Consider the following 12520-nt stretch of genomic DNA (forward strand, 5'->3'; position numbering starts at 1 on the left):
ATGTTCAAATACCAAATAGATCGCTTTTGCAAGAAACCAAGTCTGCATTATCCACACGAACTTGTGGTGAACTTGCAAAAAAACACACGCCCTGATAATATATGCATCTTAACACCTGAACATCTTCCTTGCAAGAGGTTCCTGTTTGGCGTTTGAACATCCTAACACAACTCCCGTTTTATTGTCAGAAAAGGGTTAGAAAGCTATATTTTTTCAAAGCAAAAAGCACCACCGTCTGATTAAATAAATAAATAAGTATTTATTAATCGCGTTCTCACGTTCAGCTTTGTCCTCGGCACGACCCGTAGCCGAGGACAACGTCATCACCCGGCTCAGCCAGCTGGGTCGCGTGTTTGGCCTCGCTCGCTGCCAGTGCCCCGCTCGCTCCCAGGGCCCCCCTCAATCCCAGGGCCCCCCTCGCTCCCAGGCCCCCCGTGAAGGGGTCAGGGCTGTCTGTGAGTCCCCACTCACCCCCCCCCCCCGAGGTCCCAGGGGGTTGCGACGAGCTGGGATGCCTGCCATGCGCTGCTACTACGAGGTGCTCGGGGCGGCGAGGAACGCGTCGGACGAAGAGCTCAAGAAGGCCTACCGGCGCCTGGCGCTACAATGGCATCCAGGTACACATGGGGGGCACGGCGGGGACGCCTCTAAGGGGGACCCTCTCACGGGGACACGGGTACCCCTCTCACGGGGACACGGGGACCCCTCTAAGGGGACCCCTCACGGGGACACGGGTACCCCTCTCACGGGGACACGGGGACCCCTCTAAGGGGACCCCTCTCACGGGGACACGGGGACCCCTCTCACGGGGACCCCTGTAAGGGGACCCTTCTCACGAGAGACCCACGGAAACTCCTTTTCACGAAGGCCCCTTTTCACGAAGGCCCCTTTCAAGCGTGCCCAGGGGATCGCTGTCAGTGGGACGCGTGGACCCCTCCTCCAACGCGGATTGGACTCGGGAAATCTCCATAGGAGACCCAGGGATCAGGGACCCAGAAGCATTCCCCAGGGCCAGATTTCCCGGCGAGACCCAATTCCGACTATAATTACTGACCAATTAGGGACCGATTATGTTATTGCGCCTGCAAGCGGCCCTTGCGATGGAGAGCCCAAGCAAGAAGTGTTATGCGTGTTGGTGTGTACACGTGTTGGTGTGTACACGTGTGGGTGTGTGCGCGTGTTGGTGTGTGCGCGTGTTGGTATGTGCACGTGTTGGTGTGTACACGTTTGGGTGTGTGCGCGTGTTGGTGTGTGCGCGTGTTGGTGTGTGCGCGTGTTGGTGTGTGCGCGTGTTGGTGTGTGCGCGTGTTGGTGTGTGCACGTGTTGGTGTGTACACGTGTGGGTGTGTACGCGTGTTGGTGTGTGCGCGTGTTGGTGTGTGCACGTGTTGGTGTGTACACGTGTGGGTGTGTACGCGTGTGGGTGTGTACGCGTGTTGGTGTGTGCGCGTGTTGGTATGTGCACGTGTTGATGTGTACACGTGCGGGTGTGTACGCGTGCTGGTGTGTACGCGTGTGGGTGTGTACGCGTGTTGGTGTGTACACGTGTGGGTGTGTACGCGTGTGGGTGTGTACGCGTGTTGGTGTGTGCGCGTGTTGTTGTGTGCGCGTATTGTTGTGTGCACGTGTGGTGTGTGCACGTGTGGTGTATACGCGTGTTGTTGTGTGCACGTGTTGGTGTGTGCACGTGTTGTTGTGTGCACGTGTTGGTGTGTGCACGTTTTAGTGTGTACACGTGTTGGGTTATACACGGGGTGCTTCAAAACATTTTTAACACTTAAATGAGACTATCGTTTTTAATGGAAAGAGAACGGATAATATACTTTAACATGATAACAAATATCTGTTAAGAGCTCAAAAAGTCAAAGTCTCTTTGTGTAGGTTAATGTGTTGACGTGTCGGCGAGCCTTCGACGCTTCACGTGGCCTCAAGGTGCACCTAGCCTGGCACATGCGCCGTGGTGACGTCACTGCCATTTAGTTGCGAATTACGGTTATATTCATGTGTGTTTAATTTCATGTTCATGTGTGTGTGCATGTAAGTCGACACGGCCTCAAATGAGTACCTGGTGCAGTGTGTAAAAACATCACCACTGGGGAGACAAAGGCGGCCGGGCGTGGTGCTGGCGACCCAGCCCCTCGTGTGCCGTGTCGTATTTCATAGGTGCTCGCAAACAGCACTTGCCCCAACAGTCTGTTCAGGCTATACGGGGCATCTGTGTCTTTGTATATTAGTGGATGTTGATGTGCGTGACAATGAGAGGTTCGTGGTTCGAATCCCGCGGCGGCCCTGGTTAATGCTGCGGTGTGTATTGACCGTAATCTACTCGCAGTCCCAGTCACTCGCAGTGGACGATAAAGATCCACCGATGTCATTGGGAAGAGTAGGCCGCTGTGTGCCGGAGTCCGCATCCAAATTCTATTACACCGCAAATTACTCAGTTGGGATCACACAGCAGCAGCAGTCATTGCCCCCTTCTGGCAGACTAATGCCCCCAGGGCACTTCCTGCAAATGAGACTCCTGGTCCGGTCTTGAGTTCTCACTTGGTTACACAAAGTAATCTTGAACCTTTGTCCACGTGTGCCAGACAAGAACGCCGACAATGTGGAGGAGGCCACGGAGACGTTCAAGCTGATCCAGGCGGCGTACGACGTCTTGAGCGATGCGCAGGAGCGCGCATGGTGCGACCCGGTCACCACCGTAGCCACCACCACGGCCGCCACCACAGCCACCACCACCGCCACCACCACAGCAAACACCACAGCAAACACCATAGCAAACACCATAGCAAACACCACAGCCACCACCACAGCCACCACCACAGCCTCCATCACCACAGCCTCCACCACCATACCAAACACTACAACCACCACCATAGCCACCACCACAGCCTCCTCCACCATAGCAACCACCACAACCACCACCAGAGCCTCCACAAACAGCACTATTGAAGTTGTAATGAGGGTTACTACTTTGTGGTTGAGCGCGAGAGCAAAATCCACGAAACGTAAAAAGCAGACCACCTCGTTGCTCATTTTCTTTTAGAGTCGAACATTTATTTAAAGTTTGTTGAACATCGACTGTTTCATGCCCCCTGTAGTGATGGTGCTGATGCGTGTAGTGATGGATGTTGCTGGATGTGTTTGTGGTGGTGCTACCGGTGATGGTGCTGATGATGTTGGCACTGATGATGTTGGCACTGATGATGTTGGCACTGATGATGTTTGCGGTGATGTGTGCGCGGTGATGTGTGCGCGGTGATGTGTGCGCGGTGATGTGTGCGCGGTGATGTGTGTGCGGTGATGTGTGTGCGGTGATGTGTGTGCGGTGATGTGTGCGCGGTGGCGCTGCGGTGTGGCTGCAGGTACGATGCGCACAGGGAAGCCATCCTGCAGGGCGCCATGTCTGGCGGGGAATTCTCTGACGACAGCCTCGACCTCATGCCATACTTCACCGCTTCCTGCTACAGCGGCTTTGGCGACGACAACAAGGTGAGCCCCCCCCCCCAACTCCTGCTTCCCACCAGGGGCCCCCCAGACACCCGTCTCCTGCGCCAGGTCACTTGCTGCCAGCTAACGCTAAATCAACGGTGTGAAACATTTTCCTTATCGAGGGCCAAATCGGACTTTCTCAAATGCCCTTGGTGGAAATCACACACACAGACAGTACAGTCACGAGCCCTTGCAGTGACTGAGTGTACGGAGATTAGAAACAGTGTTGGTCAACGAAATATTCCCCTCTAGTACCCGATCAGCACGGATAAGATGCTAGCAGCGGAGGATAAATGTTTGTGTGCGGGCCCGTTTTGACGAGGCCATATATGGCCACTGCGCCCCCCTGCAAAACATGGCGAACAGGCCGTACTGAAACTACGTGTCATGTGGAACGAAGCCTCCGGCTAAACCATCCCTGTCGTCTTGTGGCTTCTCTCCGGAACCATCTGGGTGTGCCGCAGGGCTTCTACACCGTCTACCGCGGCGTGTTTGAGGAGGTGGCGGAGGAGGAGTTCGTGGAGGACGACGCCGACGATGAGTTTCCGCCGTTCGGAGACGCGGGCAGCGACTACGAGACGGTAACCATGATAGCGGTGGTGGGGGGGGGGAGCGATGGTGCTACATGGTGTTTATCGTGATGGTTTGGTGGAAGTGTGATGTTGCTGATTATTTGATGCTGGTGTGATGCTGGCAGTAGCGCAGCTCGTGCAGTTGCATCGTGATTGTGCAGCTCGCGAAAGTGTGATGGTGGTGTTGGTGGCATTTTTGACGGAGGCGCGACTGTGGTGCTTTGTTGGTGGTACCTGTGGTCTGACATTGGCTCCGGTGAAGATGCGACGGCGATTGTAATGACGGCATGGAGGCAGTGGTGCTGACCGTGTGATTGTGTGTTTGGTGTTGATGGGGTGACGGCGCTGTGCAGGTGGTGCACGTGTTCTACGCGTACTGGCAGAGCTTCAGCTCGCGCCGTTTGTTCTCGTGGAAGGAAGCCTACGACACGCGACAGGTCAGTCCCTCCCTCATCCACCCATAGATCTCCCTCCCTCATCCCTCCACCTCCCTCCCTCATCCCTCCTTCCCTACATCCCTCATCCCTACACCTCCCTCCCTCCCTCATCCCTCCACCTCCCTCCCTCATCCCTCCTTCCCTACATCCCTCATCCCTACACCTCCCTCCCTCCCTCATCCCTCCACCTCCCTCCCTCATCCCTCCTTCCCTACATCCCTCATCCCGAGACCTCCCTCCCTCATCCACCCCTAGGCCTACCTCCCTCCCTCATCCCTACACCTCCCTCCCTCATCCCTCCCTCCCCACATCCCTCCCTCCCTCATCCCTCCCGTGGCAACGGTTCGGTCCCCGTGATTAACGTTGGATGCACGGCGGCGCAGGGGAGCAACCGGTGGGAGAAGCGCGCGATGGAGAAGGAGAACCGCAAGCTGCGGGAGCGGGCGCGGCGCGAGCGCTCCGAGGCCGTGCGGGAGCTTGTGGCGTTCGCGCGCAAGCGAGACCCCCGTGTCGCCACGCACAAGCGCGTGCTGGAGGAGCGCAACGCCGAGAAAGCACGGCGGTCGCAGGAGGCGCGCCGGCGGCAGAAGGCGGAGAGAGCCAGGCACGTTGCCCACGGGAAGACGCACATCGGAACACGTGCATTGAAAGCGCACGTGCAGCGCACTCGGACACACCGTGTGGGGAGCGGTAGTGACGCGGTTAGCTCGCTCTCCTCCGAACCCCGGAGACCCGCGTTCGATTCCCGCTCACGACCAACACCCATGACGATTATCTGAATCGGTCCTGACCTGTCCCCTAGGTCGACTCAGCCTCAAATGACTACCTGGTGCGGTTTGTAAAAATATCGCCACTGGGGAGGCAAAGGCAGCAGGGCGTGGTGCTGGCCACGTGGTACTGATCACCCACCCCCTCGTGCCCTGCAGACCTTCATAGCTACACGCCAACAGCACTTGCACCGCCAGTCTGTTCAGGCTAAACGGGGAACTTTTGTCTCTGTGCGTGTTTGTCTCTGCTTGTGTGTGTGAGTCCGTCTCGATGTGCATCTCAGTGTGCAGCACAGGCAGTGCGCATGTACCAGCAATCTCATGCAATTGACCAATAACTGCTGTGTTTGTCCCGTGACCTCTTGCCAACGGTGAGGGCCTTCCACACTTGCCGCGACGGCCTCAAAGCGCGCCTAGAAATAGCACAAGCCCTGCTAGTGACGTACACGCGACCTAGTGGCGAGTAGCGGCCGCTCATGCTGTTGTTGGTGCATCGCAGGCTGGCCGAGGGCTATGAGCAGCCCAGCTGGGTGTGTCTGGATGGGCTGGAGAAGGAGCTGGTCGCCCTCGAGGCGAGCTACCAGCACGAGTTTGGGGAGGAGCCGGCGAGCGACGGGGATGACTCCGGCCACGACCCAGCCACGTCCGCAGAGCCAGGTCACCACCGCACGTGGCACCTGGCGTAACACCACGGCACCTTGCCAGTGAACCTACCGGAAAAACTGGCACCCACCCAGCACTACCAGGCTTCCCTACCAGCGTTCCATCACCCATGACCCTGTGCTGGCTCCGATAAAAAACGTAACTTTTTTTATTAAACCAGGTAAAGCCCACCGAGCTATATGACTCTTTTTCAGAAGCTATCTGGCTACAATTGATAGCTCAACGAAGTGGCTTATCGCGTGGAAATGTACATCAGCCAAATACTCTAAACGCATGTTGATGATAAATGTGGAGGGAAAAACTGGAGGACCCGGAGAAAAATCCACACGGCCACGGGTAGAGAAACATGCAAAAACTCTAGGTCGGCATCAAACCCACGACCTCTTTAACAGGCGAGATAGTTGACATCTATCCACCGCAGCGCCCTGGGAGAACCCCTGCCGTGCGTTCTCCGTGCGGGACTCATGCGTGCACCCCTCTTCCCTCCCACGTTTGGCGTGCAGAGGAGGCTGCGCGGGACTGGGAAGACTTTGAGCTGTATTGCGCGGCCTGCAGCAAGGCCTTCAAGAGCCTCAAGGCGTGAGTACTACTCCCGTGCAGGCCCACTGGGGCGTGGCGTGGCGGCGTGTGTGTGTGTGCTCGTGGTATGGGAAGCGGTGGCGCAGCGGATCACGCGCTGCCATACGAACCCAGCGACCCAAGTTTCGATTCGCGCTCACGGCCAACACCAGTGACGATTATTTGAACCGGTCCTGGGCCTCCCCCAGATCGACTCGGCCTCCAATAAGTACTTGGTCCGATGCGTAAAATATCGCCACGAGGGAGACAAAGGTGGCCTGGCGTGGTTCTGGCCACCCACCCCCTCGTGTGCCGTGCCGGTCTTCATAGGTGCTGATCACAGTTGATCACGGGGGTTGTGGTGCACGCGGTGCGGTCTCTCGTGTCGTGGCTCAGGAAGGAGAACCACGACCGGTCCAAGAAGCACCGAGACAACGTGGCATGGCTACGGCAGCAGATGACAGCCGAGGAGTTCGCGTTCCTGTCCGGAGCGGGGCCCCAGGTGCTGCCCTCACCCGTGTCCGTGTCCTCACCGTGTCCTCACCGTGTCCTCACCGTGTCCTCACCGTGTCCTCACCGTGTCCTCACTTGTCATCATCCTGACCACACCGTGACCTCACCATGCCCTTCTCACCTTGTCCCTACCATCTGTCTTGTATTATCTCTTATCCTAACTCTGCTGTTGCTGCTCCCTGTTGTGTCATGGAGGAGGAGGGAGGAGGCCTTGAGGGGGAAGTTGCTGATGTTGGAGGTGGAAAAGATGATGGAGGTGATCATTTGGAAGCTGAGGATGCTGATGATGGAGATGATGACAACGACGAGGACGACGACGATGATGATGACGACGGCGATGAAGAGGAGGAGATGCCCAAGACTGATGCGAGGAGACGACGGCGCCCAGTGAAATCAGCTCGGAGCACCGATGACACTCACCACGCACCGCACACCCCCAGCACCGCACCCAACCTCGAACCGCACATCCCCGGCACCGCCAGCACCGCGCCCAACCAAGACACCGCACAGACTAACGGTACCGCACACGCAGACGAAATGGCACACGGCGACCACAACGCCAGGCCCGACGACCACGGTGCACCGTGCCTGGCACCCGCCTCGGAGGACTCCCCAGGAAGGGAAGGCCCCCCGGGGCCACCAGAGGTGGCGGGCAAGAAAGAGGAGAGGACTGAGTCCACGAGGGAGGAGGGGAAGCGGACGAGGAAAGGTGGCGACACAACGAGCTCCAGGTGAGGCCCATGTGACGCACACAGCACGGAGACATTAGGGTGTGCAGGGGGGGGGTGGGCACGCGGGGGGGGGGGGTGCCATAGGCTAATGGAGAGACTCTGTCCGCAGGGAGGATGGACGCAAGGGCAAGAAGAACAAGGATGTTCCCCCGCCCAGCGAGCCCGGCACCAGCCAGGTGCTCAACACAGCTCACCACAACAACCTTGCCACCCTCTCCACACAGTACTGTTGGCAACACCCTCACAAACCCTCACTTCACACCACAACCTCAATACACTCTCGGCACACTGATCAATGCCCTTCGTCACCATTTACCCCACAACCTCACTACACCACCTCCAATACACTTCTCCACACTGCTTCGCACACACATCCTTACCATTCTTCCCCATTACGGAACCCACGCCGCCACGCTCACCTGCCAGTCTCAACACACCCACGCCTCGCTCACTGCAGCCACACCAGATGTCGCAAACGGGTTTTGGTTCCTTACCCGTACCCAGCCACACCAGGGTCGCAATCAGGTACCCGATACCCGTACCCTACCCGATACCCGGCTACCCGTACCAGGCCGGGTATCGTGTAGGGTACGGGTACGGGTACCCGATTGCGACCTCTGGGATTAAGCCATGTTACAGGCGCGGGTGGGTTGATTCTAGGAACTTGAATTGTGAGAAGAGACAAGACGTTGGGAAATGAGTGACAAACGGTTACTCACCAGTGACTCACGGCCTACCCGTACCCGTACCCGGCCGCACCAGGGTCGCAAACGGGTACCCGTACCCGGCCTGGTACGGGTAGCCGGGTATCGGGTAGGGTACGGGTATCGGGTACCCGATTGTGACCTCTGAGCCACACCACCCGTGCTCACCGCGCCACACTTAAGCCGCCGGCATGACCCGTGTATGTTTTCCGGTGCCACTGCAGGAATCTCTGGGCTGCGCCAGCTGCGGGCAGGATTTCTCTTCCCGGAACCGGCTGTTCCAGCACCTGCGTAGCACCGGGCACGCCGCCCCCCGCACCGCCGAGCCCACGGCCCCCACGGCGCCAGCAGCACCCGGCAAGAAGGGCAAACACAAGCGGAAATAGCAGCACAACCGCCCCCCCTCCCCCCCGCCCGTCCGCCTCTTAACCAGCATTGTTATTATTTTTGCGGAGATAAACCCTGCAAAGTCACGGCGTTGCATGTGCAATCTGTGGTGGTGCTGTGTGGTGTAGGGGTGAGGGTCAATTCTTAGTGAAGGTAGGGTGGGGGTGGTGGCCCAGCTGGGAGCTTTGGCGCCACCTGGGCCAAGTGGCTCCTGTCGTTTCAAATGCTGCTGTTGCTCTGGAGAATCTTACTGCAACCCATCTCTCTCTAAGCTCGCGAGAACGTGGGCCGCTTTCACAGAAAGACACTCGCCACACAGTAGCGGGAGTTTGTTTATTTTTTGCTTTTTTTACGAATCGCTGTCTTGTGGCTGTCATTGGGGGATCGGAGCGGTGAGAGTCGGCTCGTGTAGGCAAGGTGAGGTGGCGTGGGTCAGGTGAGGTGATCTAAGTAAGGCTGATGGATCGAATGGTGTGGATTTAAGTAGCGTTGATTGGTCTTGGCTCCTTGTGCTGGGGAGATGGTGTGGCGTGGCTGGCAGGTGTAGTTGAGTTCCTGTTGAACAGGAGCACCGAACTCTGCGTCACACAAGCAACGTGAAGTCGTTCGAATAATTGACGATCTTGTGCTCACTCTCACGTTGTTTAGTGGCCTAACCCTTTGTTTTATCGCTAATTCCACTGTCATTGTTTCCATGAACCTGGCGCTATTACACCTCTGCCCATGCTAAGGACCCGTTTTACCCCTGCCATGCTCAACCACGTTGGTTCACGTTTCTCTCTTCCTCCTTCCCCCCCCCCCGCACTGCTCCTCCACCTTGGACCTCCCTCACCCATCCTTTGTTTCTCAAGTTGCTATATCCTTGCCCAAATCGAGACACTTGTTCTTATCTGCTGTGCTATCATGAGTGCCGTCTCTCTCCGTCATCCCCATCTCCGAAGTCCCCGTAGCCTGGCCTCAAGACCAGTCGTGCGTTCGTTCACATCTGGAATTCAAAACCTAGTGCTGCTTTGTTGCTGGCCTACGCTCATGTTCGGCCTTTAAAAAGAAAAAGGTGGTTTGGGTGTGGGGTGGGATCGTTGGGTAGCCACTTGGTGTAGCCACATGGTGGTGGCCATTTAGGATGGTTTCAGAATGTGACTCAGTGACGGTTGTGGTCGTATTGTGTGGCTGTGTAGTGCAGTTAGCTGGTTTTACAACATGGTGTGGACAAATGGTGGCGGCGGTGGTGTTGTTGTAGTAGGCTGGTGGAGTTGCGTCGAGTGGCTGTGCGGTGGGGGCGGCTGTGCGGTGGCACGACCGTGTCGAGGCGGCTTGGCGCTTGCGTTGGTTGCTCAGGGCCCTGTGCATCACAGCGAGTGCAACATCCACGTCGGCAGTGGTAATGCACATGGGCGGCTTGATGCGGAACACCTGTGGCACCAGGGCCCACACCGATCCTGTTATGCTGCCATCGCCACAAGACCCCCATCCCCACTCGAAGCCCCACCAGCCCGCAACCGCCCCCCCCCCTGGCCTCACCTGTCCGTAGACGCCGTCCTTTCCAATGAAGAGCGACATTTCCCTGCAGTCCTCCCAGAGCTCGTTCATCTGCGCCGCCGTAAGTGGCGTCCTGCTTGCCTGAGCAAGCGCACAGTGTAGCGGCACTCGAACACGGCGCATGTATGAGGCGGTGCGCACACGCACCCTGCGTTGGCATTCGTCTGCATGTGTGCGTCTGCAATCGTACCTTGTCGGTGACAAGTTCAACAACTATCATGAGCCCCTTGCCGTGCACGTCGCCCACCACCTTGAACTCGTCACGGAACCGAGCCAGCCCGGCCAGGAGCCGCCCCCCCGTCCTCGGAGCACACAGCCGGGCTCCCGTCCTCCTCGATGACCTGCGCACAAGCACATGGACGGGGAGACACGTGGAGACGCAACAGGGGACACATGGCGGTGGGGGGGGGGGCATACTGGGAGACGTGAGGACATGCCAGGACTCGTGTGGTCTCACAGGGATACTGCCGAGCCTGTGCTCAACAGTACAGAGTGCAACAACAGGGAAATGCTTTTAAGGTTTTAGTTTTACGAATGAAGATTGATGTGTTAATATTGGTTAAGTTTCCAAATATGCACACATGCATTATTTAACGAAGAAAATATCACAGGTTATGTATATTTACAAAGCTGGAAGCAAAACATTATTTTTGCAATAAACTGTTTGGTCCAAAGGTGCCAGACTTTTCTTCCCTCAATTTAAAATTAGTACTCCAAACTCACGTTTTACGCTCTTGCTGAGTGCACGATGAATGCAGGATCTGGAATTTTACAAAAATTCGTGACCGACGTCAACTCTAAATGCCCAGGGATGTTGCAAGAAGCGAGGAAGCCCCATGGGAAAGAAGAACTGGGTGTCGGAGCACTGAAGAACCAGGGTGGAGGCCGAGAGACAGGCCTCACAGGAGGTGGATCGAAGTGGTTGGGACCAAGGTTGGAGTGCACGTGGAGATGATGACCCAGGACAGGAGCGAGTGGAGAGCGGGTTCCAGGAAGGCAGAGCCCACACGAGAGGGGAGATTCCAGGAAGATGGAGGATCTTTATCCTCCAGATTGACACAGGCTTACAAGAATAGAGACTGATGCACTTACATTGAGGCTTACATAGTGCCATAGACCTACTTAGATATCCTGATATTTACATAGACTTATACAGAGACCTGTGGACTTGCATAAAGAACAAAGACGTACATAGGCTTACAATGAGACCCACATACTTAAAGAGATCTATATAATTACATAAACCCTTGCAAATTATATGATCCATTCCAAGGGATGTTCCCAATGAATGTAAAAAAAGGACAGACTTCCATAGAGACCCACAGACTCACACAAGGCCCATAGAGTCTCATAAAACCCCATGTCTATGTATGTATGTTAAACTTCTTTCGCTCCATACGTAGATTTGCATAGACATTAATCAAGATCCATATTACTACTTCGAGACCCTATGCTTCCATACAACCCAACACATTCGGCAATAACATTGTTGCCTTAAAGGGAATATACAGTAGACAGAATGGCCCAAGAGTAAGCACACGTGGGGTTATTTAACTAAATTTAACACTGGCATGAACACATTGTGTTTGTTTATTCTTTAAGTTATTATCGTTATGAATATGAATGTTTCTTCTTTTTTACTTATGCTAAATAAGGTAGCTGTAATATTTGCAAACAAAATCCTGAATTAATTTCAAAAAGAAAATGCATTAATACTAATGCCATTTGGTTTGAACATTCGTTAAAATAAATTAGATAACCCTATGTGACTTGTTAAAATAATATAATCCTATGTGGCCCAACTTTTGTGCCACCTTGTAAAACAGCTGACGTTTGTGGCAATGTCTTACGCTTACATAGGGGCCGTCCATAAATGACGTCACGCACCTAGGGGGGGTGAGAAATGTGACATCACGTAAAAATTAGCAACTTTAAATAAATATATAATTGTTATAAGAACACTAATTGTTATAACAACACTCGTACAACATCAGAGTGCAGCGCCACATTAAATACGCACTACAATGGCAACAGTTTAAAGAGATTTGAAGCATGTTTTATTTTAAAAATGGAAATATGGTTTTGGGGGGGGGCAGAGCTTTGTGACGTCAAGCGGGGGGGGGGGTCACCGCTGTCCAATCCCCGCTGTCCAATCCC

The 12520-nt window shown here is 55.4% G+C and overlaps 1 protein-coding gene across 2 annotated transcripts; it reads left to right on the forward strand.

Moving 5' to 3' along the window:
- Positions 1-368: 368 nt before the first annotated feature.
- Positions 369-11025, forward strand: DNAJC21 (DnaJ heat shock protein family (Hsp40) member C21). Of its 2 annotated transcripts, none has more exons than XM_078883989.1 (12): positions 369-617; positions 2589-2682; positions 3366-3492; positions 3957-4073; positions 4418-4501; positions 4885-5105; positions 5768-5925; positions 6435-6510; positions 6886-6991; positions 7201-7733; positions 7843-7909; positions 8662-11025. In XM_078883989.1, exons 1-12 carry the CDS (start codon positions 512-514, stop codon positions 8821-8823), a joined length of 1851 nt encoding a protein of 616 aa, XP_078740115.1. In that variant the 5' UTR covers positions 369-511; the 3' UTR covers positions 8824-11025. The 2 variants fall into 2 exon arrangements, with proteins under 2 accessions (XP_078740115.1, XP_078740107.1); XM_078883981.1 differs by having other exon boundaries at positions 370-617; positions 7198-7733.
- The last annotated feature ends 1495 nt before the right edge of the window (positions 11026-12520 follow it).

This window comes from Lampetra fluviatilis, chromosome 3, assembly GCF_964198595.1.
Source record: "Lampetra fluviatilis chromosome 3, kcLamFluv1.1, whole genome shotgun sequence".
NCBI lineage: Eukaryota > Metazoa > Chordata > Hyperoartia > Petromyzontiformes > Petromyzontidae > Lampetra > Lampetra fluviatilis.

Excerpts from the sequence above, each read along its gene's own strand:
- DNAJC21 (XM_078883981.1), top strand. The coding sequence starts at position 512 with ATGCCTGCCATGCGCTGCTACTACGAGGTGCTCGGGGCGGCGAGGAAC. Across the intron at positions 5,926-6,434 it reads AGCCACGTCCGCAGAGCCAG|AGGAGGCTGCGCGGGACTGG; the intron begins GTCACCACCGCA and ends TTTGGCGTGCAG. Across the intron at positions 7,910-8,661 it reads GCGAGCCCGGCACCAGCCAG|GAATCTCTGGGCTGCGCCAG; the intron begins GTGCTCAACACA and ends GTGCCACTGCAG.